This window comes from Struthio camelus, chromosome 3, assembly GCF_040807025.1.
Source record: "Struthio camelus isolate bStrCam1 chromosome 3, bStrCam1.hap1, whole genome shotgun sequence".
Taxonomy (NCBI): Eukaryota; Metazoa; Chordata; class Aves; order Struthioniformes; family Struthionidae; genus Struthio; species Struthio camelus.
The window spans coordinates 49,890,577-49,911,167 of record NC_090944.1 but is presented as its reverse complement, the minus strand read 5'-3'; the positions used below and the strand labels follow the sequence as shown (position 1 = coordinate 49,911,167).

General features: G+C 43.0%; 2 protein-coding genes across 2 annotated transcripts; one reads left to right on the top strand and one right to left on the bottom strand.

The window, feature by feature from the left end:
* Nucleotides 1-103: 103 nt before the first annotated feature.
* Nucleotides 104-2,535, bottom strand: PNRC1 (proline rich nuclear receptor coactivator 1). Its single transcript, XM_068937751.1, has 2 exons — nucleotides 1,897-2,535; nucleotides 104-1,222 (listed from the first exon to the last, which is right to left on the bottom strand). Exons 1-2 carry the CDS (start codon nucleotides 2,323-2,325, stop codon nucleotides 782-784), a joined length of 870 nt encoding a protein of 289 aa, XP_068793852.1. The 5' UTR covers nucleotides 2,326-2,535; the 3' UTR covers nucleotides 104-781.
* BORCS6 (BLOC-1 related complex subunit 6) lies at nucleotides 2,433-13,097 on the top strand. The gene is given in 3 exon segments (XM_068937750.1): nucleotides 2,433-2,501; nucleotides 2,503-2,829; nucleotides 2,831-13,097. Coding segments are annotated over 3 exon segments (1,137 nt in total). The 3' UTR covers nucleotides 3,572-13,097.
* Nucleotides 13,098-20,591: the final 7,494 nt, after the last annotated feature.

The window sequence follows — 20,591 nt, the reverse complement described above, 5'->3', positions numbered from 1 at the left end:
TTAGTTATGCCCTAACAAAAGTAATCATATAATTTAAGTTCAAACATTTGAATTAAGAGCATTAGAAACAACAACAACAAAAAAAAAAAACATACAGACATGCTTAAGGGGAGGCCAAATTGTTTTATTTCAATTTTTCGTAACCAATTATATTTTTGGCAGAGAGCTCTGCTCTTTTCTTTTTTTCCCTTTAAAGAAATCAGCAGTGCTCAAGTTGATGGGTTGGAATTTTACTCAAATTCCAGGTAATTTTACAACAAACAGATGACCAGGAATTCCAGACACTGTTTCCAGAGCAGAGAGCAAAAGTTCACATTTGCATGAAAATTCCATGTTTATACTTGATTGGGCCACAGAATGTAAAATTATTATCAGTAGTGCATGAATAAACCATTCACATTTGATCTAGAACCTTAATACCAGAAAGCTGTACTCTCCTTTCAAAACTTCAACACCTTGTGCAAATCAAGTCAAGTCTTCATGTGCCAAGCACACATTTAAAATTGTCCATATTTTATATACAAGACATCTACCATTCAGGCAGTGCAAAATACATCCTTTCATAACAAAACTAAAATGTACCTCTCGAAGTATGAACAAGAATATACACATAATACATGATGTACACTATTTACACAACCATAAAAAATATAATACAAGTTTTTTTTTTTTTTAAATGTGATTATAAGACTTGACAGTCTTTTGCAATTCATGTTGCAACAAGGCATGTTTGAGTTTCCTGGATGGACTTTTCTTTGCTACTACCCAGAGATCTCGGAAACTATGTTTGAACTTTTAGGAGAGTTTTCAAGTGGACTGCCATCAGCTCCCTGTTTTGGTCAGAAGGTTCAGCACTGCCACCCACCCAGTGGCTGGGAGGCTTTGGAAGGACACTAGGAGATGGTGGGTCACTAAATTTTGCCCCAGCATAGTTTTCTTTTTGGCTTGCTTCAGTTAGGGTGATAGGTTTCTTGGACTTTGCATTTCTGAAGTTCTCTGTGTTTTTAAGTGGCTTTTTCTCCTGCTTTTGAATTATTTCGGGCGACACAGTATCTTGCCAGAAGTTCTCTATTTTTTTTGCAGAGGTGATCTTTGTTAGTGGCATGTTACATTTACTCTTCTGCCTGTTAATCTTTGGTTGTTCACACAGATGTATACCGTGAACAGGCTGGCTGTGGGGGGCGGCAGCCTTCTCAGCCTTTCCCATCTTGTTCTTTAAGAACTGCGGAGACAAAGAACTCACGTCAAGGCACGACCCCCCTCCTCAACAGGGGCCTCCGGCAGCGCTAAGGCACACGAGTGCCAGCGGGGGGGGGGGGGGGGGCTCCGCCAGGGCTCGCAAAGGCGTTCCCGGGACGCCCTTCGCCTGCCTCTCTCGACGCACAGCAAAGCGAGACCGACTGCCACCCCAACGGCGGCGCAGAGAAGCCGCCGCTAGCTCGTCAGCCTCAAGGCGGCCCCGGGGGGGGGGGGGTAGCGGAGCTCTCTCCCTTTCTCCGCGGGGGCGCCCGCCCGCCGCCATGGGGCGCTACGCCCCTCGCACGTCCCGCCTGCGCGCGCAGGGCTCGCTGGCGCCCGGCCAGCAAGCTAAATCCGGCTGTTGCTGGGCGCAGCGGCCGCGTTGATTGGTGGAGCCAAGCAGCCAATCGCCGCCTGCAACTCCTCCCCCACCCCCCCCCGCCCGCCCGCCGAGCGAGCGTAACGGAAACTCTGCGCCCACCTCCGCCCCGCCCCGCCCGCCCGCCCGTCCATCCGCGCGCGCGCACACACACACACGGCGCGGGGGGGGGCGCAGCTCGCCCACCCCTGCCGCCGGGGACAAAACAAGTCTCCCGTCTCGGAGTGCGCGAGCAGGAACAGGAGAAGTAAATGGAAGTAGCGGAGCCCTTTCTGTACCTCCTTCCTGAGGGGTTTGCTGGACGCTGGTCTGGAAGGGGCGGGCGCAGGGGGCTCCTCGGGGGGACTCGTTACCATGCTGGGGGCGGCGGAGACAGCTGGTGCAGGGGGAGGGCGAAGTTCGCCCGGGCCGTGTGTTCCCAGCGGGGTCCTTCTCCCCAGGCCGGCGCGATGCTGTTGGTACTGTTGGTAGCGGCTCGGCAGGAGCCCCGCGGGGCTGGGCCGGATCTTTCCCTTCCTCCGCCTCACTCTCTTCAGCGCAGGCCGCGCGCTGCCCCCCGGACCCGCCAGGCAGCAGCTGGGCTGGTTCTCACAGTTGCTGTCCCCTCGCCTGAGGTGCTGGAGTAGAGTCGAGGGCAGCCGCCTGGGGTCTTCGGTGCCTGCCGAGATCCGAGCCAGGAAGGGCGGCGGCGCCGTGGTGGTGACCATGGTGAGCTGTGGGTACCCAGAGCTGTAGAGGGGAGAGGGGTCGAGCCCAGGCAGGGATGGATAGTTCGGGTCGCTAGGGAGTGTCCACCTGGGCTTTGTGGGCTGAGATGGTGGCGCGATCAGACCCGCTGCTAGGAGAACATGGCGGGGGAGTGAGAGGAGCAGGCAGCAGCGCCCCAGTGTTGTTACACGAGACGGCCACGCCCCCTTCCGCCCCCGCGCCAATCGCCGCGGGAGGAAGGCGCAAGGGTCACGCCCCTCCGCTGGATACCGCCAATCGCAGGGAAACGACAGCCTCTGTGGCCCCGCCTCTGCCAATCAGAAGCGACACAAACACTTCGGGACACGCCCGCTTCCGTACGCCGCCCAATCCGGGCAGACACAAACAGCGGACACGCCCCAGTCTCCGAGTCACAGGCCCACAGCGCGAAGCGAAGGGACGGAACGAACTGCTCTCCTTTCGAGAGCGACCGGCCAATCGGGCGGCGCGCGGGCAGGTTAGGCCACACCTCCGCGCCGCCGCGCAGCCAATCGGCGAGGACGTAAACACGGGGCGGCCCGCCCCTCGGCGGGAGGCGGGTGCGCGTTGCAGGGGATGGAGGTGCCGGTGCTGCGGCCTGCTGCGGCGGCCCCGATCCCGGCCCCGGCCCCGGCCCCGGCCGAGGGGGCGGCGGCGGCGGCGCGGCGCGACGAGCGGAGCCTGGAGGCGCTGAGCCTGGCGGGCGGCGCGGCGGCAGCGCGGCAGCAGCAGCAGGCGGCGGCGGCGGCCGCCGCGGAGGGGCGGCGGGCGACGCTGGCGAGCGCCCTGGAGCTGGAGGGGACGGTGCTGCGCGAGGGCCGCCTCACGCAGTTCGTGGCCAACAACCTGGAGCGGCGGATCCGGCTGAGCGGCGCCCCGCGGGGCGAGGCGGCGGCGGCGGCGGGGCCCATCCCCGCCATCGACCCCGGCGCGCTGCAGGACGTGGTGGCCCTGGCGGGGCAGGTGGCGGCGCAGGTGGACGAGCTGCTGCGCAACGTGCACTGCGGCCTGCAGGCCCTGACGGCTCTCAGCGTGGGCTGCATCCAGACCTACCGCGACGGCGTGGAGAGCCTGGGCGAGGCGGCCGACCTCAGCATCCGCGCCATGTACGCGCTGGTGGCGCGCTGCGAGGAGCTGGACCGCGCCATGCAGCCCGTGCCCGCCCTGGCCAAGCGCATCCGCGACATGAAGGGCACCCTGGAGCGGCTGGAGGGGCTCTGCAAGTAGCCGCGGCCGCGCAGCCCCCCGGCCACCCCCCCGCTGCCGGGCCTGGCCGCCCGGGCAGGGTTGGAGAACGCGCAGCTCTGAAATGCGGGGCCAGGAATCCCCGCTGCGGGGCTGCCGGCGCGCCCCGAGTGCATGTGACTATTAAAGAGCCTCTTGCAGCCCTATGAGCCGTTCAGGCTTTTCCTCACTTCTTGTTTGTTTCTTTTTTAGCGAGAGAAGCAGCTGCTGCTTTTCCTGAGGGTGGTCATTCTCGGGTTGCCTTCACCTGAAATACGGCAGTTCTGTCCCAGTGTGCGTGATCGACGCCCGTGTTTTCCCAGAAGTGTCACTTTGCAAAGCGATGCTGTGTTTTTAACATTGCAGCCTTCAGGCCTTGCACTCCTGCTGCACTCCCTCTGAAATAGGCCCTGTCACTTTTTTCACACCCAGTGTCTTGAGGTTTCCACGTGTGTGTCTTTCCTGTTTGTTCGTTCCCCTGTACGTTCACTAGCCTACATTTGTGGCCGGCTTACTGTTTTTATCTGGAGAAAGTGAAATTTTTGCAAACTATGAAGGAAAAAGGTCCCAGTTTAAATCACTTGGTAAATTTTACACGGTGCTTTTTAGCTTGAGTACCATTAAAGAGTTCTGAATCCACATGCCTTACACCTTCTGTTTATTGAGGGCTAGGAAGAAGTAACCAACAGAAGCCCTTAACTAAAAGCAGCTATTAATATTTTTTTCTACCAAAACATAAGTTGTTTTGAATACTTGCGTGATGTTTTGAGGCTTCGTGTTTATTTCTAGTTGCCTTTGTGCCTGTCTAGAATAGTCCTTATTTCAGCAAACAAATGTGCAGGATGTAATTCTGCTGTCTCTTACAAGTCACTGGTATAAGAGAGGATAGATAGGAGAAAATGTATTATGTATAACAAAGACACCTGTTTTCTGAGAAGACTATAAAATCAATGGACTATAGTTGAGATTCAGATAAAAACAAATCTAAAAGCAAAGTTCTAAAAACAGATTCCAGATAAAATATGTTTTACCTGTGTAAGTGTCTACAGTTTTTGCAGTGTAGGAGTTTAACTGGCATCACTGTGAGATGTTTCTGTGTTGTTTTTTTTTTTTTTCAATTTGGAAAATACCTATTTAATTGAGGAATATGAATACATGGCATTACAAAGATGTGTGACTGTCATGGAATGGGTATTTTGTGAGAATTTCCTTGTCTAACCTGAAGCTTTTGTATATGCATCACTGTATGCAGAAGTTATTTTGCTGTATCAGTAAGTATTTCTTCTGAGTCATGAGAGTAGCTGAATTCTCTGCTAGCTAGGGTTCCTGTGCAACTAACCTTTTGTAAGATGCTACCTAGCAATCCAGTTAGGTAACAAATGTATGGATCCTTGCAACAAGATTTCATCAGAGAAATGATCACTGAGATGTTATGTGTGCGTAATGGTGCTTTGGGTGGCTTACAGCTCCTAAAAACCCTGGGGCAAAGGTATCCAGAAATACTACTTAAGTCCTGTAACTTTTGGTTAAAGAGTAGGTAAGTTTATGATGGGGGTAGCTGCTCCCTCATTACAGTCTCACTACACAATATCAGTGAGTGAGAGGTGGACATCGTTATACGCTATGCTGCTGTACTGTAAGAAAATAATTAGTTTTTATACTACCCTGATTTGCGTAATGTCACTCTGGCCTATTTTGGGCCTCTCAGCATGGCCATGCCTCCACCTTTTGCCTCAGCAAGAGGGATGTCTTTCACATACGGCCAGCCTTAGCAGTGGGGGTGGGCTGGAAATGAGCTGTGCTGTGCTCCCCTCTCCTTGTGGTCAGCAGCTCCCGTGGTGTATGATGTCTTCTAAGGGATAGTTGTGGCTTCAGAAAGAGACTGGAACATTAAAGAGTAGAGGTTAGTAGAGATAAAAAGGAGAACTTAACTGCCCTTGCACATGGGCTTAGAAATCATTACTTCCCCTGAGCCTAAAAGGTTTCATAATACCGTAGCGACAGCTGCAATCTTAATAGTTTTGGGGGTATCACTCTTGGGAAAGTTTGAAATAGTGTTGTCTGTCGTGGAGATGCAGTAGTTTCACCAACTACATTTTTCTCTTGTATATGCCAGGAGTTAAAATTGAAGTTTAATCTTGCTTAGCATGAAGTATTATTGAAATGTACATAAAAGACCTGGAAGCTAATTTGTAAAGCCAAATAAGTACAACTCCGCTTTATTTATTCATACACCCTACAGTTAAGCCCTAAAGCATACGTGTTTTTGTACACAAATGGTTTTCAAGAGTATTTCATTTGCAGTTAAGCTGCATGTAAGGCTTATTCCGTGCTAAACTGTCAAGCCTATAGAATAAAACTATTGCTTTTATGTTTTAAATAGTTAATGATCAGCTATTTTGGAAGTATTTCACTTCTTAATTATGACTTCTTATTTGGTAAAATAAACTCTACTCCTGCATCTGCAGAGGCCCATTAATGTGATTGCTGTAACAGTTTCAGTCTAGATCCTCAGGCAGTCGTTTCTGGCAGTGATGGCATTCATGTGATGAAAAAGAGATGACTAGTGATTTACAAGCATGAAGGAAGTGGTAATTGCACTCTGTGGGTTGTTCTCCTTTTTTAACGTTGTCAGTCTGAAGGCTCCATCTTGTTTGAAGGCAGACTTAGTTGAGCTGGGTGCAGTGGTTCTTCTTGCCAGGCGTCCGCTTCGTACATCTGCCACATGTTTACTGTCCCTGGGGCAGGCATGTTTGAAGTGATCAGAACCTGTTCTGTCGCCACCTCAACCAATTGCGATATGTTAACACGCAACTACTATGGTTTCCATACAGCCTCCCTGCCCGATATCTGCTTCCTTTGCTGTAGGAATGGTGACACTTGCTGTGTCTGTATCGGTGCAGCCCTCATGCCAGGCCTGCCCTTGGAGTTACATTTGAACTACTCGAGAGCTACTGCTCGAGTAACGTGTCCCTGTTGCAGCTAGAAATTACTGTATTGCCTTTTGATCCTAGTCCAGGCTTCCTTTGCATATTCTGTGTTAATTCTTAGCACTTTCCAACTTTCAGATGTTCAGCCTCAAAGCTTTCAGGTTCTTTTAGCCTTTTTTGCTTAATCTGTCAAAGAGTGGAGTAAAACCATGTTTACATATGCAGGAACTTAGAATGCGTTTGCATATCTTTTTCTTGCTTAATCGCTCAGCTTTACAATTGATCTTATTTTTCTTTTCTCGTCAGCTGACAAATCAACTTTCGTCGTAACAAGACTGACAAGGTCAGAGAGGAAAAATAACAAAAGAAAATGAAACATAGAACTCTGTGCAAAGCCAGATTCAGAATTAGCTGCGTTCCAGAAATGACTTTCCTCTTATAATCACTGACTCCATTAGGAATTAGGTTGGTTTGTTAATTATTTTTATTGGGGTCAGGTATCTGATCTGACTAAAGTAGTCCTTCTTTTGATGAAGGTGTGGTTGGTTCTGCTTGATTCAAGGTTTTTTTTCTCCCTTCCCCCTGTGTGAAATTTTGTATTCCGCGATGCTTAGCTGATTCCATATCCATGCTATTTTACGAAATAAAACCTTATAACATGTTTAAAAAAAAAGTTACCTGAAGCATGAATGAATATCACTAACGTTTCATCTTATGCCTTTTTCAGTGTTACCTAATTACAGTGGGTGTTCAATAGGCAAATACATCAACCTTTTTAAAAAAAATAGTTAGTTTATTCTCAACTGATTTATGTGTCTTGCACCAGGCAGATACTAAAATAACTCTTTTGGCTGGAATTTCCAGATTTATGGTTTTACTTACTCCAATGAGCAAAGTTCCTGAATCAGCTGTGGGAGCTTGAGAAATGAAGTGTGGTATGGAGCAGCATTCTCCTTCTCAAAATTAGCTGAATCCAAGAGCATTCCGCTTGGCGTTGAAGAGGCTCCTACTTTGAAATGGTTTCATATAGCATGTCTGCAGTGCCAGTATACAAAACCCTGAATTTTAAAGCTTCAGAATTATCTGCCGCTTTCCAGTACAGTAGTACATCAGCTATTGTAGCAGACTATGTTAACTCAAGGTGTGAAAACAGTTTAAGGGAGAGGCCTCTTGCAGTAGGCATTATCCAGCATAAGGCGTTCTTACTGTCTGATTCCACGCTACCTTGCACTGATCAACAGTGGCAAGTGTACCTGAAACAAAGCCCTTAGAAGATCAGCAGGTCATGTTCATGTTGCAGGCGCAGTCTACTTTCATTTGTTGCTAGAAACTTGCTTTGAGAAGGGCAAAGACACTCCTCTGAAAATCATGAGGCATACAGCTTGTACATTTTTTGTGAATATTGGCTTCACCCTTGCTGCACCTCTTCCGAGACGCGCATCCTGGGTTCTCTTTCCTGCAGTGTATGTAAGAGTGTACTTAGAGAGAGAATCATGACGTTTCTCCTAGAGAGCTTAATACAATTCTTGCATCAGATACAGGAAGCGAAACTGGATATGTTTTCTAATTTGCTGCTCCAGCTTGGTGGCGAGGGAAAACTTTTGTGATCGTTAATCCCTACTGTTCAAAGCTTGAGAATGAGAGATGGAATCAATGGACTTGGGCCCTGACCTTCCACTGCAGAAGTTAATATCCTCCTACCCTCCTTTATGACAATAGCAGTAGAATTATGCCCTTACCTGGTAACAGGAAGAATGGTAAAAAATGGTATTTGCTAACTTCCCTGCGATTTTGTTTCCCTCCTGCTATTTATATGCATTAAGAGCAATGTATTAAAACAAATCTGAAACATAACCCCCCCACCCCCAAAAAAGACTGCCAAGCAACCTTTGTCCCAAATTTGTGAGGATGTGAATAGGACTGTAGTTTCACAAGTATTAAGTCACTGTCTGTTAGGATAGCATACTTGAGATGGCTATCTGCAGTAGCTTTAAATCCTGATAATAATTGAGAGAACCTGAGCTTGAAGATAATAAAATATTGAATAATTATTTTAATATTTATCGGGCTATAAATAGGGCAGTCCAAGTGACACTTCCCAAACCGTCATCTGTTTTGTGTTAGTATGGTTGTACTGCTGCTTTGTTGAATTTTGATTTATTTCAGAGAAAGGTAAATGATTTTTCTGTTAAAATACTTCTGTTTTCATCAGTACTAGTTAGAGAAGACTCGTAGAATGTTGCCCAACGCTATATTTCTTGTCTCAAAGTGACTAGCCATGGTTTTTCCTTGTTTTCTTGACAGACAATGCTGGAAAAGTTCCCAGCATTGAACTTACTTGTAAAACAACCATGCCCAGTGAGGTTGTCGGGAAGCATATTGTGGAGCAGAGCTTCCTTGTCTAAAAATACAGGTCAATCAAGGGGGGAAAAAAACCCCAACAACCCACAAACTTGCCAGACAGTTATTTCTAATTTTACAGTGATCTAATAATCCTGGGTATCTGTGTTGTCACTGGGATTGTTTGAGTACACTCAGCAGAAAACCCAAAAAATCCCAAGTTGAAGAGCTTACTTTCTGTAGCCTAATAACAGCAATGAAGTTTGCTAGTTTCTTCATCCTAGTGAGATTTTTCTTGTTTGAACTTGAACTGTCGTCATTCAAAGAAATTCTAACCTGAAAATGAGCTCCTTTAACCTCAAAGTATCTCTTGACTTTGTTCCTCTTTCTCTTTTCAATGCATAGGCAATTTGTTTACTGGGTGGATTTTTTTTTTTCAGGCTGGGACTTTCCAGTGACGTTTCCTGAGCTGGAAAGAGAGGGGAGTTTTTCCCTCCTGAGCAACATTGGGATTTTCCATTTTCCAAAGCTTCCTGCATGCAAGTTACAGTTGATGCAGATCTAGTTTGGATTTGTTATTCTCTTTCTTTAAAGAAAGAGATTTGATGCTACAGGCTTTTCATCTGCTCTCCTGCTCCAAGGTCATCAGCTTTCTCGGGTCTGCTGATAGTGGTTTAAAATATATCACAGTCTGCCCTGCCTTTAGTATTTTTCTAAGCTGTCACTTGTACCTCATGTCCTTCTTCTGTACCTTACTTTTTCTCAGCATTATTATTTCATCACACTTATCTTTTGTCTTCAGTTGCATGTCTTACTCCTTCGGTTGTGCTATCATACTACCAAGGGGGATAAGCTTCCTTATTTGCTTTATGTCCTCTTTCAGCTAGCCTTGCTGCCTTTCTTTCATTTTCTGTCTCAAATTCCAAATACTCCTCTCCAAGTCTTGGCACAGGCTAGCTTCTGCTGCTTCCTTGACCTAATTCTCCTTTGACGTCACCAGAGCTGGGTCTTCTTAATTGGTTCTGATCTATTTTAATAATTTGCAAAGAGAAGTGCAAATAAAACTGAACAAACTACTTGTAAAAATAATGCTAGTATAACTGTGTGCTGTGCTGTATGTTGTAAGAGACAGGAAAATCAATCAGCTGCTGCTTACACTTGCTCCTGAGAACTGCATTATGGAATACCAAATGTCATATGACATGGCAAGGTGATGCAATATTTATGAAATATATGCAAGTCCAGAAAGCAAACTATGTTGTTTTTCCTTTTAATCATAGAAAGACAAAGTAAATACTAGAGTGTTGTTAAATAGAATTCTGCTCTCCCTGCCTTACTTTTGGCATGTATTCAATGACTGCTTATATTTATGTGGAATTTAGAGCTTTAATGGGATATGTTTTATTTATTAATTACAAAAAATCTTTGAAATGAACAGTGGTTAAAAAAAAAAAAAAAGGATTGGCCTGAATATTAGGAGCATAGGATGTACCACACCAGATCTTGCCATTTGTTCAACAAGATTCAAACTTACATATTTCAGAAAGGGAAATAATTTGCTTTATAACAAGGTTATTCCTTCCCTTATTGTCAGTGGTGCATGACAAATTCAAGTCATAAACAAAAGGCTAATTCTACATAGGCTTTATAATGTCCGTCCTAAAAACAAAAATTAATGTTGAGCTGGACTGAGTTGAATAGCTGTTGAAAGTCAAGCTTAAAAGTTGTTAAAGTTCAAGTTTTAATTACACCAACTAGGCAGTTCTTAGTTAGTGTGTGCAATCTTTTTATTAAAATACCTGTCAACAACAATTACAAAAATTTCAATGCAGCCTAAAGCAGGGTCTGTTTCTGACAGTTTACCTGAGCCTTAAATAAGCGAAGTAACTGATTTGGACGTTATGTAAAGTGAGAGTCATGGAACATATTTCCTTTATGTGTTAATATAAACCAGAAGTGAAATTGTGTAACTTGTTGATGACTACTGGAATTTACGCAGCACTGTAGAAATTCTTGGTTGCAATATTCATTCATCAGCACTTATGGTTGTGAAATCAAATGCACATAGTGTTTGGCCTTGGTTATTTGAGCTATGTTTTGAGATAGGGATGAATACTTTGCCCCAGAAATGGTTATGTTATATTTAGCTAACAGACAAAACAAAAAACTGGGTCAAAACTGCATCGGTTTCTCTACAAACGTATTAAGTGAAATTATATGATTCGTATATTCCGGTGGTAGTGATTTGGAAACAAAAGTTTCTAGGTTGGACATAGGAAATCAACTTCTTATTACACTATGTACCTTCAGTGGAATGACTTGTCACTGCTGCCAGCTAGATAGTGTATCTTTAACATTACTTCTGGAAAAAGGCAGCTGGCTGATGCAACCATGGGGAAGTCATAACAAAAAGCTTCTCTGTCACAGCTTTCTGTGTGTTAAGGATTTTTCCTTCTGATCCCTTTTCATTTCTTATTAGTTCTCTTGCGGAGTGCCACAACTGAGCCTTTTTTCCATTCTCAACAGTGCTTCTAGATACTCAATCGTTTTTCTAAGTAGTGCTGCAGTTTTAAACTACCTCTTAGGAAAGTAAATCAACAAAGGTGTTATATGCATACATCACGTTGGCATAGCCAGGGTGCTAGTACTTTGAAATACTTGTTACGTTTGGAAACCTATTCAATACCAGTTGATTCTTCAGAGTGAATTCCCACTGGAGAAGAACAGTAAGTTTGGGAGTTGCTGCAGAAGGGGCATGCCCTTGGGAAGATCTGAAAGCGTGGTTCCAGGTTGCTTCCAGTAAGAAAGGATAAACAGGTCAGTTAGGTCTTAGCTAGCCTGTCTCTTCACAGATCTGTCAGTGTGTGTGAGGGGATGGCAAATACTCACTGCAGCTGGATTCCCTCAGTGCCGCAAGTTACTTTACCTCTGAGGTGATTAATAGAGACTGTCAAAACTGGACACACATTTATTTATAATGCTTTTGGATGCCATGGTTCATGTAGAAGAAAATATTTGATGTTAAGCAGATGATGAATATAATGGGACCATCCTTTATACCCTACACCCCTGAGAAAGCAATTCCAAATTTCCCATCTGTATCTGTAGTTGTGCCACCCACAGATAAAAAAAACCAACAACTTCTTCATGGTGACAGTGGGTGTCGGTAACAGGTGCTAGTTAGATGAGGAACCATAGTGAATGTAACCATAGTGTGCTGTCTGTGATCTATCCTAAGGCTGTCCTGAGTCTAACTTTGTATTGGTCTTCTCCACATTGGAAAGCCTAAAAGATACTGCCATAAAATTCCCACCATAGTTATTCTTTCTTATACTGGAATAACGTGTATTTTTACTAGTTACGCTTCACACTTCAAGCTGACCCAAATTTCCTTAACACCTTTGGTTGATCACGAATCTCAAAAAAAATAAGGCCATGATTTGACATTTGGTGCCAGATACATTTAAGGCACCAAGCAGTCCCTTTCCTGCACCAGCCCTGTCTGTACTGTTCATGCGGCTGTGTATGCAGCCAGGCTGGGGAGCTCGCCCCAGCTGAGCCCAGCAAAGGACGGGGGTCGTTCGCTTTTCTGCTGAATCAACTCCCTGGCCTGTTTCACTGCCCAAGAGCTCAGCACAAGGGAGGAATCAACAGAGAAATGAGAAGGTGAGTGAGCCTGATGCTCATAGCCAAGATAAGAAAGCACTTGGGGATGGCTTGCAGCTACTGCCACCGAAAACATGTAGACTTGCTGTCTAAGAAAGCAAGTTTCCTATGGTGGTAACTGGGGCTGCAAGCCTCCCAGGAAAGAGGCCCATAACTAGAAACAGGGTTGCACTGGAAACTTTCATTAAACAATGCCCTAGATTTTTTAATTTTATGCAGTTAGATGGAAAAAAAAAATCTTTTTTGTGTTTGGCTGAAACCTCAGCTACTAAGTGGGTAAGAAAGATTACCTAGCAGCAGATGTACCATTTTGGAAGCTGGTATAAACTGCAGTGTGAAGAGGAATGGAAGTAAAATTAAGTGGGTTGTGTTCCAGGACAAAATGCCTCTTCTTTATTCTACCTGCTCCCTTTGTGGTAATCAACTTTGTATCTAACATCTAAAAAGTCAAAATGAAACAGATTTCCTATTTTAAACCAGCACACCCTTATGTATAACCAGGATTGTGTTCGTATTGCTTATGCTCACTTGAGACTCTTTCTATCACCCTTTTATTGTTCACTAATTTACATTTAATAAATGTTTTATTTCTATTCACGACTCTGCTGATGTGTACAAAACCTTTGCTGGCATGCTTTTCTAATTGTCCACATCAGTGAATATATATAGGTAGGGCCTGATTCACACAGTCCATTGAATCTGATAAAAATCTTTCTTTCACTAAATTTACAAAGCTTAGAATGTATCCCATAGCGGGTCTGTGACAAAACATCCAATTATAGTTAAAAACAAAACCAAAAAAGGTTCATTTTAGCAGATCTAACTCCCAGTGGATGGAAGGATATGTGGAAGTTTTTCACAAAAGGGATTTTTGAAAAGCTGTTTCTGTAGAGCAGAGGTAGATAACAGAATTCACAAAACGACTTTACTGAAGAAGAGTTAAGATTTTCCAGCCTGGACCTTTTCAGTGGATAAAGGCTGTTGGCCAAACCCAGAAACTTAAAACACTGGAAAGCAGTACAAACCTCAGGCATTCAGAACATTTTTTTCAAACAAGTACAGAATAGTCCTCATACCTCTTTCTCATAGACCTTAATCTCTTTGAGTAACTACAAAAAGATCCATCCAGACAATTTCTTACCCATACCAAATGAAGGTTTTAGCACAAGGAAGGTAGGTTTATCTGTTTTAATCTAGCTACAGCAGGTATAATCAGCAGTGGAAAGAAGTAGCACGGACTTTAGCTGCAGCTATACGAGCAACAACAAACTGCTGGTAGCACCTACTCTGAGGCAAAGCCCTTTCGTAACCACCATACATTGTTACTGTGCTATGAACCCTGAACGGTGGCAGGAACGTGAAAAAGAGCGTTTCTAGGGAACTCCAAATATATATTAAAATAAAAAACATTCCTTTCTCTAAGGAATATCTAGAAGAGAGGAATTTACAACCTATACAATGTCATTGTCTAGAACGACATTCACCAACTTATTGTTAAGGTTCCCACGATCAGTGATGTTGCAGAAATGAGGGTCCATGTGAAATTATGCCGAGAAGTATTGATCTGGTATTGTAAGAAGCACTGGGGAGGTGTGAAGTAACCTCCCTGTTTTCTCCTTTACTGTAGCAACTAGGATATTCCTCTAGTCCTAGAGTTGGTTTCGAATGAGGCTTTTCCTGCAAAGAGTAGCATGGGATCTTGTCAAGCACGTTGCACAATGCATCCTGACAGAAAGCAAAACTAACCTCACAAGGGCAACATTTGAACATCTAATTTTCTGTATATATTTGCATATGTACATTTTGCCATAATTTGTAGACAGTATAAATATATAATCAGATTTGATAAAAGAGCCTGTATGGCGACTAGGCTGGTGACATTATTTCTTTCCTTTGCCTTTGGCCAGTTTCTTGGGGTATTTTCAAGAGTGTAAACATTTCAAGAGAGACACTGTGGTCTTCGTTTACATCTGTATGTTGCATAATTTGTCTAATACAGGTATGTAAAGAGGTCCGTATATACTAATATTATAGCTCATACATGTATTATTCTTCACAGGCTTTGTATCACATACATCCATAGGTAAGTGCAAACTTACGATGGAGGAGGAAAGTTAGAGTACCTTCGGGCAATGTTCTTTACTTTGTTTGGCAGATCACATTGCAAATTTTTTTCACTGCCAGTATAGCAACCCAGAACTTGATCTTCACGTAAGCAGAGGGTTTGTAGGTTGAAACACTGACCCTCTCTTGAATATTTCAGGTGGTAGGGGAGCAATAACCCACTAGCAGCTATCGACTGCTCTAGAGTCTGCCTCTCACGCTGAGCAGGGGCTCAGTTACGCTGCTACTCTTAACCAGAGCCTCCGTTCAGGACAAGATTTTTACCAAGGTTTCCCTGTTCAGACAGTGCAAGCCACTTGCACTTGCACTTGCATAAGTTTAGCAACAGAATACTGTTTTACTTGGTGGAGTCAAGTCACTCAGCAGCCCAACTCCAAAGACTGAGTCATGGTTTCCACTTTTATAAATTGGATTAGATCATGAATTTTTAGTTGTTGATTACTTTATTCATACCATAACCACACTATTAGCGCTATGATTTCATTTCACGCAGTAGCGCAGTAGATGCTATATTGTTGAATGTCACATCTGGATGTTCTCCGCAGTGTAGATCTGCACTGCAAATTATCCTTCACAGCTCATGCAAGTCAGGCCACAGGCGTCTAGGTGAAGCCCTAGGAACTGAGGAGACAAGCATTAGTCCGCCAGTGAACGACAAGCATCTTGCTCGTGTTGTTCAGCTGGCTCTCTCTGTCACATCAAACACACTGCCATTTCAACTGCAGAGGAACAACAGCTAGGCATCTTGTTTTTCATGCCTACGAGTCTGTGCTTGAAGTCACACCTGTTGTCTTTCTGCAAGAATAGCAGCCCTGTGGACAGGCACTTTCTCCGCTTTGCAAATGCATGTGCGCACAGACACATCTTTCCAATTCCTCGCTAGATAGATCAGCTAAGTAAATCACCTGCTACATCTGCATGTTACAGCTACAACGGTTAACGTCTCCTGTACCGGTGTGAGTTTTACACATGATCATTACAGTATGCACAGATTTGGTGTTGCTGTCTGATAGCTTATGGCAACCACTCTGACACCTTGCGCCTAATTCAGGGACCCGTATTTAAGGTGGCCCCATCCCCAGCTCATTGTGTCATCCCTGCCTGTAAAGAGTTTTACTCTATAGGTTGAATTAACACTGTGATACCTTAGAGGCTTGAACTGAAAATGTCGCTTTCCCAGAATGAAACCCTGAAGAAAAAATTAAGATTTAAATAAAGACTTGAAAGTTATCTGCTTATATCGCATCCATTAGTCCGTTAGCTTTAGTACTCTTACAGAAAGCAGGCTGTAGTCTATATTCTACTAAAGTCTGGGTTCTTTTTGTTGGAATTTCTATTAAGAACCATATCACAGTCTTGCACAAGGAAGGAGCACTCCAGAAGTTGGCTTTGCTATTTTCTTGCTGTTTCCTGTTTATTTTCAACAGGAAAAGGAACTGTATTTAGGCTTACATCATTTTAAGTCTGTGAGGTCGTGGTGCCCCCTAATGTCCTGAGGACTAAAGACTGATTCTGTTTACTGCAGAATTCCTCTCAAAGCTTTCTAGGGCAGGAACACTATAAATTTTATTTTTTCAAAAAACCTGGAGCACTTAAAAGTTTATTTGGACTTCTCTTTTTGGTATTGTCTGTCCAGAAGGAGTAAAATAACTTTCCTCTGAAGGGCTGCTTTTCATTTTCACATAGGGAAAATGAATTTATTTGTCTCAGAAGCTAGGTTCTTTATTATCTGTCGACACTAAACAAGCAGGCATGAATTAAAAAAAACGTTGAGCTCTTAAAATTTTCTTTTGATTTTTGTTAAGAGTCAGTGCATGCTCAGCATTTTTAAATGTAGAGGCCTACATATGCATTAGAGAGCCTAATCATAAGCAGCCATAATTTAATCTTCAGGTAAATCTAAAAGTGTATTTTCACTGTAGTGTTTTATTGCTTCTGATGCTATTAGAATCTAAATGCTATTAGCGCAAAATATGACTAGACTAACAATGAAATTCAAATATTTATTTCAAATTAAATAGTAGTAACCTCTCCCCACAAAAGCTTTATACATGCTGAAAATAAATCAGTCATAAAGTAACATTGTAACAGTCAACCTGAGCATTTAAATAACACGAGTAACACAAAGGCAGTCTGCTGTGAATATTAACAAAACAAAAAAGCAATGAATTGAATCAATAAATCAAAAACTTATTTTGCTATGTTACATTATTTATACTATAACTTGCTAGTTCACAGAATCAAGTTTATTTCCAGGTAAACATTTACACCATGGAGTGGAAAAATAACATTGCATGAAGCATGTTTGCATACACAGCTTCTTTCATAATTACTTCCACTTAAATAAATCGTGTTGTAGTCTCATTTTAGCAAATAATCTGTTTCTTGTTTTTTTAAGAATATTTGTTTATTAGAGAGTCAGATACGTCTACTTCAAGGAGCATCTGGACGGTCAGTTTTATTTGCATCATATTACTTTCAATATTTCTTTTCAACACATAGAAGATAACATTATACTGAACCAGAATAGCATTAGGGTTGTTGACCTATATCACTACAGAACAAAGCCATGCTATATGCTCTTCTTTCAAGCCAAACACCTAATTGTCCCCCTTTGCCTCAGAACGGCTGAGAGGATTGATGTACTTTAATTAGTTATTTACAACATACCATGTCAAAAGTGCAAGAGTCTTTATCAGCAATAATTTGGACAAATGGTCACTTCGTAAGCAGGAAAAAAAATTTTTTTTTTTCCTTTCAAGCCAACAGAGAACACAAACATAGCCCTCCACTACCACAAACAAACAATGCAATTGAACTGAAATCCGCCCCCGGCACAAAGGATGAACCTCGTCTTGGGAGAACAACTCTGTGATCCCAGTGTCTGTTCTGCCAGGAAAAGCATTTAACTTGGCAACTAGATACTATGTTGAGCATATAGGCATTAGAATGATGTCTTCTCTAGAAAAAAAGAGAATCCATATACAGAAAAGAGCTAAGATAATGTTGTTTCATAGACTACTAAAATAGGTTTCATGTCTGCGAATGCAGTAGTGTAAATTCCTTAAGGTAGAAGCTGTGCCTCAATATAGGTATACAGTGAAGCCTCTATTCCTGAATCATTTTTTTCAGAATAATTGAGGTGACTAAAGAGAAGATAATAATTTGCAATTCATTTGTCAAAACCCGTGGGGCCAAGAAGAAGATAAGTTAAAAGGCCAAAAAACTGCCTTTTTTGGGACTAGCCAGGTATCACTAGCAGTCCTTATCCCTAACAGGGTTTCCCATACCCTGTTGGGTGGATGATATTGCCACAATAAGCATCATCCTGCTCTAGACTGGCTACCACAGCAGATTCTCAAAGTAGCCTTCATCGCTTAGGTGGGAAGAAGTGAAGAAAACGAGACCAGAGAAAATACTGAGAGCTGCTCAACAGATATTCAACGTGCATACTGAAAGTCTTCTTTTGTCTGTACAAAACACTTGCAGTTGCTTTCTCAAAGCAATCCCTGAAGCAACTGCTAAGTCCACTTATCTTCTTTCTGTTCAAACAAGGGAAGTATAGACTTCTGAAAGCCATATGAAGAATCTGGTAACTCAGTGCCCTCTGCTGGTACAACAGGAAAAAGCGCTCTTAAATACGAACGTGACATAGTCAAGGAGGAAATAACGTTCATTCACAAAGAACGTTTGATGTAACACAGAAACTATCATCCTCTGTCTGTGTAAAGTGTTTCAAATTGGTTAACATGGCCAGTGTAAACTATCTATGCAAAATACATAACACCAGCCTACATGAATAATCATGTTTTCCAGAGCAGAAGGAATATCTCACGAAGGCAGCACTGAAACAGTTTGAAAATAAACAGAATCACTTGAAATCTGTATTCAGTCTGTGGGAGGCAACATCTTCCCAGAAGTGTGAATCCTCTATCACTCTACCAGAGAACACTGGGTTTTGGGGTCATTTTTTCCTCCATGTAAATTTCCCTAAGGAATACATTGAAAAATGATGACAGCAACAGGGATTATTCTGTGTCCTATTTTCCACCTCTTAATGTCATATTTGTAGTATACTCACTGTTCAAATCCGGATGAAAACCACCATTCTCACGTAACTATTAAGTGATCAGTCATCTTGCCAAATAGCAGCTGTTACGGTGAAAAAAATTTGAATGGCCTTCTCCCACTCTAGGAAACGCCTTTTCCATTTGACAAATGCCTTAACTAATGTCTTAAATAAGACACGCTCAAACTCTCACATAGCTTGGTACCTCATGTGGAACATGAAAGTATGGGGCAAATGGGACAAGTGTCACAACTCAGGAAAAGCTCTCCAAGCGTGGCTGAAGGTGCTCCACTGAATGGCTACTCACCTTACACTTGTTTGTCAGAAGGACTTTTTAAACTCCGCTCAGCCAACCCCAGAATCACCAAAAGGCTAAATTCTGAGTGATGGCTGCTAAAGCTCACTTTGACTGCATGCCTCATTTTAACTCTGCACCTTATACTTAAAATCCCAAATACGTTATTTGCCATTTGCATTGCTAAATAAAAGCAGATGTATGTATATTCCCGGTTTAACTATACCACTTTACATGACAGTATTTTTGCTTTCTGCAGCTGTCCATTTTGCTTTAAAACATACCAGAGTTTTAAAATTACATGATAAGGACAGAGATAAGTATTACCTAATCAGGAAAGCAGAGTCCACTACATATTTTTATACTGTTCTTTACCTCTGCAAATGGTTTCATTCCCAATTTTGCCATGCCGCTGAACTCACTGTACCTTGCTCCTAGTCCTACTGAAATCAGAAACTGAGACACTTGTGGCTGTTCTTTGCTTCTTGTTCTTTCTGAACATTTTTCTGACTTTTTACACTAAAGTTTCATTTTCTTCTCCATCTGATCTCCTGCACCACCTGCTGTCTGACTATCACTTCTTCTGTTAAGGGAAAATTACTACCTTATTTTCAGAACATCACATAGTAATGTTTTAATGGAATTGTACTGAGCAGTTATAGAAAATAATTGAAATAATTATTGTCTTTAGATGTGGCAATTAACACGTGTGTCAATTTCAACTAGAACGCAAAGATTAATACCTAAGAGCCTTAATGACAAAATTTAGAAACTTCTAATGTAATATGAGAACCCAATGACTCAAATACACAAACTACTTAACTGATGGTCTCAATTACCATCAGAGGATATTCTGGGAAGATAGCCTATGTCAAATAAAATCTGGAGTGATAAAATCCAGCAGGAAACATGGTCACTGTATAATAAAGGTTGTCATAAGTTCTGGACAGAGCAAATTATTTCAGTTGCTTTGATGTGTTCACACACACCTATTACATCTTATTGCATCTGAACACAGAAAGACAGTTAGTTCTGTAAGCTCTTGCGCCTATCAGCTCTTAAAACCAGCATGTCTACCTTATGGAAAAGCAGAAAGTCCAGACAGAATAGTATTGAAATATAAGTAACTGGAAAATAAACTACCAAAATAAAAATAATCTACTGCTACTGCTTTCTAACAATCCACTGCAGCCACCTTAAACATTCCTTTTATGTAGGCAAATACTGTTAGGCTACAATTTGTAAACAGAGTCCACCTAGGCACACCATTTTAATCCCATAGAGGGCTTTCACTGGGATTCTGCGTAGACATACGGGTTTCACGTGACTGTAGTTGCAGAGCTAGGTCTTTCCGACCGCACCTTTTTACAAAGGAAAGAGAAGGTCACTTACAGAGGCATCTTCTACAGTAACAGATGTTTTAACATACAGAAAGGAAAAATAGCTGCACTGCTAGCTGGATCTACCTAAACCCACCTCCAGCCGAAGCCATAAGGAAACATGCAGAGAGAAGTAACAGAGCAAGCACGTTTGTCCCAGCCTCCAACTAGTTTCAGCCCAGGACATTTTTCTGAGCCTGATGTGCTTTGCTACTTTGGT

Bases quoted from the DNA above. Each gene is read 5' to 3' on its own strand.
- PNRC1 (XM_068937751.1), bottom strand. From the start codon at position 2,325: ATGGTCACCACCACGGCGCCGCCGCCCTTCCTGGCTCGGATCTCGGCA. The intron at 1,223-1,896 runs GTACAGAAAGGG...TTGTCTCCGCAG, and splicing joins GCAAACCCCTCAGGAAGGAG to TTCTTAAAGAACAAGATGGG.